The 5,525-nt window shown below is 38.2% G+C and overlaps 1 protein-coding gene across 1 annotated transcript in view; it reads right to left on the reverse strand.

The window, feature by feature from the left end:
• Positions 1-3,230, reverse strand: part of CXCL13 (chemokine (C-X-C motif) ligand 13) — a 10,680-nt gene extending 7,450 nt beyond the window's left edge. The window contains exon 1 of the mRNA XM_006885336.1: positions 3,167-3,230. Coding sequence (XP_006885398.1) covers positions 3,167-3,230 — 64 coding nt within the window. The remainder of the gene's footprint in view (positions 1-3,166) is intronic.
• Between the last annotated feature and the right edge of the window lie 2,295 nt (positions 3,231-5,525).

Genomic DNA, 5,525 nt, shown 5'->3' on the forward strand with positions numbered 1-5,525 from the left:
GTGGCTTCCCTTTTTACCCTGTTGGAGAAGTTTTTGGATTTTCCTTGAGAAGTGGAAGAATATCCCTTGTTCATGAATAGTAAAACTCAATATTGTGAAAACAGCAATACTACCAAAGGCAATTTACATGTTCAATGCAATCCCAATGCAAATACCAATCCTATTCTTCAACAGATGGAAAAGGCAATCTCCAGTTTCATTTGGAATGGAAAGAAGCCCCGAATAAAAACAAAAAAACAACAAACACTCCTTAAAAAGAGGAACAGGTAGGAGGCATCTCATTCTCTGATTTCAAACTCTACTACACCACACTTGTGGTCAAGACAGTGTGGTACTGGTACAATGACAGACACGTAGATCAATGAAATAGATTTGAGAACCCAGAAATCAGCCCACCTACCTATGGTCAACTGATTTTTGTTCGTTTGTTTTGGGGTTTTTTTTGGTGTATGTGTACCGTCAAATGAGATCTTTCTACTACAGGAGGAGATTGTCCCTCCTTCTCCAGCAGAGCAACTGGTGGATTCAAACCGCACACCTCTGGGATTGCAGTACAGCTTCTTGCCACTAGGCCACCAGAGCTCGCCTGGTCAACTGATTTTTGACAAGGAGATAAAATCAGTTAAGTGGGGAAATGAAAGCCTTTTTTAAAAATGGTACTGGCAAAATTGGAAAACTACCTGCTGAAAACTCAAGCAAGATCCACACCTCACTCTGTACACAAAAACCAACTCTTCATTGATCATGGACCTAGGATTAAAACCAAGGACTGTACACTTCATTAAAGAAAAGGTTGGAAGAACTCTAAACATCCTAATCCACAGCATCAACAGTCTTCCAAACATCCTGAAAAATCTGCAACCACAAGAGGATAAAATAGATGAATGGGACCTTCTAAGAATCAAATCCCTATGCACATTCCAAAACTTCTCCAACAGAGTAAAAAGATATTATTTCTTATATTGTATTTGAAGCTTTTACATTTGAAGTTTAAACTAATTTAAATCTTAAGAAAGCCAAAGCCCATATTTTCACCCATATTTGAACTTAGTCTTTCTTAACTTGCCCCTTTCCACATTTTTCTTTCAAAACCTGAAGAATAATAATTTTAAGAAACAAAAACAAAACTAGACACTTACTGAAATTTGAGGAAGCATTTCTCTTGATATTCAGGAGATTGTCATTAAAATAAATTTTGAGGACCAAAACTGTAGTTACAAAATAAAGTGATTTTCACTCATAAGCAGTAGAAAAACCAAGTTTATGGACTTGTTAGAGTCCCAGGAGCAATGACAGGCTTCAACAGACTTTCTCTCTTATTATATTTTTTATTCTATGTGAGAAAATGCCACAAAAGACACTTTAGTGTTTTGGTTTAATAAGTTGATTCTCCAATACAGTTGTAAAGCATGACCTGACAAATGCCAACAATAAATATTCAAAATTCTTTTCTATCAACAATCAAAAGCTATCTGTATTGGAAACTTTTGTAAATAGCGCTTTTAATGACGACAACAACATAGCATTTTCATGAAGCTCTGGTGGCAGAGTGCATACATAATATATTACCCTGCTATCTGAAACATTGATGGCTTGATTCCATCAGCTGGTGCATTTTAATGAGCTCAAAGTTTATTCAAGGCAGCGCTGGTGGCCTCCTGTAAGGATTGGGTGGCCAACCCAGAAGAATGCAGTTCAAGTCCCCCAGCTTCTCTGCAAGAGAGAAAATTGGGCAATCTCCTTCTATAACATTTGCAGCCTTTAAATGTGATGGCATATTACAACAAGAAGCTTATTTAAAGGAGCTCTGGCGGTTATAGTGCCTATTGAGTTGAGCTGCTAACAAAAAAGTCAGCAGTTCAGATCTATCATTTACTCTGAGGGAAACAATGGACAGTCTCTTCCTGGAAAGAGTCACGGTCTCAGAAACCTCATGGAGTGTCACTGTGAATTAGAAGTTACTCATTGGCACTGAACAAAGTTGATCAAAACGTGCTTATCCTTCTGTATCTCTGTACTTGATGTGCGTCACTTACAAATGGAAAGGTCCAACTTGCAAGGTGTTTCTATATTAGTGGGAGAAATGAAACTAAGCTACTATCCACCCACTGCTGTAGCATTAATTCCAACTCATAACAACCCTCTATGAGTAACTCGTGGACTCAAACCATTGAACTTTCAGTTAGCAGCAAAACACAGTACACACTACAGGCCACCAGAGGTCCTTGAAAAATATTAATACATTGCTGTTGTTTTAGGTGCTGTGGAGTTGTCTAACTCATAGTGACTGCACAACAGAGCGAAGCCCTGTCTGATCTCGTGTCAGCTTCACAGTCTCTGCCGTGTTTAAACTCAGAATCTTGTATTACACCCAAGCACACTCCTGGAGCAGTTGATTGAAATAACAACTGGCTTTTCCAGGAGCAATTGAAAAGGAAGAAATAAACCAAGTGAAGAATGGAAACAACATGACAATAAAAAGAAAAATTAATAAAACCCAAGAGCCAACCGTACATTTTAGGAACAAAATTCATCCTTTAAAGTTTAAAGGAATATTTCATTCGGTACATTTGTGAGATTCTTTCACCTGAATAAAAACTGACCATTTCAACCAGATTTTTTTTAAAACACACAGAAAGCCTCTCTTTTTAGTTTTGAATACTTACTTCTTTGGAAAATGAATGTAAATATGGACTCTTGTACTTGCCGAGGTTCAGGGCAGAGTTAATCATATGGAGTTACGTCACGATTTTTATGTAGGAGATATATTAAGATATTTTAAACTAAAAATAGTTTGGTGAGAAGACAGGTATAACAATGAAGAGAGAAATATAATACTACAAAAAAGTTGTTGTAGTAGGACCTGCATCTGCAAAAGGTCAGAAATATACAATCCAAGTAGAAATCACAGGGACAGTGGAGTTTCTGTGTCCTTCTTCCACGGATAAAGATCTTCATCTTATGAATGTTTCCCACTTCCAACAGTTAAATCCCTAAGCAGTTACTTTTACAAGCACCTTTTAAAAGCCTAGGATTTGCTAAGAAATTCCCCACCCCCTCCTTTTTGTCATAATCTCTCATGGTTTTTGAGTTTAAAACAAGCATGTCAGTGACTGCAGATGATTTCTGTGCAGAGGGCAATGAGGAGGTAAGTGAAAGCTCTCACCCAGAACTGGAGACAGGCTGATGGTCAGCAGCAGCAGAAGCAGAGTTGCAGAAGTGGACCTCATTGTGCCTGGAGGTGGAGTTCAGGCTTCAATTCTGAGTGAGTCCAAGCTGTAGGTTCTCAGCTCCAGAGAGTCTTATTTATTTACACCAAGAAGTTCCCTCCCACTGCCTTTGTCTCCAGAAGGTTAGCTGTATCATCATTTCCAAAAGCCCCCAAATATTGCTGAGCTTGCTGATTTTGGACTGCCTTTTGCAAACTTTATGAATTTGCTATGGAGCACTCTTGGAAAAATAAAATATTTCTTGAAAACGTAGACCATCAATGACAGGGATGCTGCAGTAAGTTGGAGGTGGGGGGAGAGGGGAAAATGTATCTGTGAGGGCTCCAAGACCCTCTAGGATAACTACCTGTGAGTGAGGCTTCTATTACTTCTCTATTGAAGGGTCAGCAGACATTTGAATGATTGGCATTTGAATGAAACTAGAAACTATGTCAAGCACAGCATTGTATTCCTTGGAGAAGATCTACCCTTTGGTAAGTGTTGAGCAAATATTTGTAGATTTTTCGACTGATTCCTCATTTACAAATCCTTGTGTAAGTTAGAGTACTCTTTTTTCTACCAGTCTTTGTCATCTTCTATTTTAGCACCTGAAAAATATGATTACTCATATAATTTGACTATCATGGAAATTCTGGGCAGGGGCAGAGTGTGCCTCTCACTGGTGTTCCAGTGAAGAGAATCTTTCTGGCTATTGTATGCAAATTTTTGAGAATGAAGACTATGTAGCAATGGAGAGAATAATTAGAGCTTCATCAGCTGCTGAAACCTGTGCTATAATCCCATATATCATAAGTCATTAATTTAAGCATACGTGAATTTAGATATGATTCTACCAAAGAGCCCGTTGGGACAATGGATACACACAGCATTAACTTACTTGCCAGAATTCTTTGTATTAAACACACACACACCCACCCCCTCACACCCTTACACCCATGGACAATGGCTTATCTGGGCTATGATATGGAAGACTACACTAGTGGGAAATGTGGATGCCTCAAACATGATTCCTTTAAATCACAGAAAAAAATGAGAGATTTGTTCTTCCTGGTGTGATTTCCTAAATGATTTTTTTTTAATTCTCTTTCTTACTTTCTCTAATACTCAAGTAACATTGTACATGGTTAGCATCTTAGATGCTGAAATATATATGGGGATGAGGATTGTGGCAATGCCATTCACACAGTCTCATCCACCATTCATTGTCTTGAATGGCCTCACCGTTCTTAAAATAGCCTATTCTATAGTTGGGTCGCTCTAGCTATTACAAAGTTATTATTGTCTTTATATATTTTTATTAGTAGTATTAATTTTATTTTTATTATTATTATTAATTTTAATGAAAATTTACAGAGACTTTGGATTTCCATTCATTCATTGTTGCACTTTTCTCCATGCCCACCCTTCCCCTCCAGTGAAAAAAAGTTATTCTTTATGTTTCCATGAAGCCATATCCTTATAGCTTAGTTGTTTCATACTAATTCAACCCTTTATGTCTTTATAAAATAATTATAAACTAGCTCTTATATTAGAGCACTCCAAATAATCGAAGTCCTGTGGCATCACTTGGGTCCCCCAGGAAGCTGATGCTGATATGGAGGTTGGCGTAAAGGATATTCTAGAGCCAGACAATTTTTATCTTGTGATAAAAGAAAGGATGAGGCAGGACTGGGCAGGGAAAGGCTTTTGATGGAATTGAAAACATGATACCTGCGAAACAAAGAGAGGAGGAGGCAGGGTTGGTCATGGAGAACTTCAGACATCAACACATTCGACAAAACCGTTGAAAATAGTAGAGAGTACTGCAGACAGATTACACACTTACAGTGTGTGTGAGTGTTGGAGTGAAAGTGAGACCCACTGATGACAGAGGGATGGGTAGATATATTGGCAGGATTCCTTCAATAGACAGAAGCATCCAAGCCCTGGAACCCCTGTCCTCCTCGGTTATTGATCTGAGGCTTCTTAGAAACCAGGGCTTTGAACCAGTTCATTCTGGCTCAACATCTACTGAGAAACTGTATTTCTCATCCTAAATCATACTGAATGAGTATCTCATTTTGATGAGATCTCTAGGGATTGACAAGAACCTATATAAGATTCCAAGAAGGGGATCTATAAGAATCTGGGAATATTATTAAAATGTAGACTCTGATTCAGTATGTTCAGTGGAAATGCAGTTTCTTGGTATGGAGTCAAACAGGGATGAACTGTTTCAAAATCCTGTCACAAACAGCAATTTCTTATTGAACACTAAGGCAGGTCCTACAAAGAGTAACAGCTGGAGGCTGTGAG

This window comes from Elephantulus edwardii, unplaced genomic scaffold, assembly GCF_000299155.1.
Source record: "Elephantulus edwardii isolate Elephantulus edwardi_28Jun2011 unplaced genomic scaffold, EleEdw1.0 scaffold00042, whole genome shotgun sequence".
Lineage (NCBI taxonomy): Eukaryota > Metazoa > Chordata > Mammalia > Macroscelidea > Macroscelididae > Elephantulus > Elephantulus edwardii.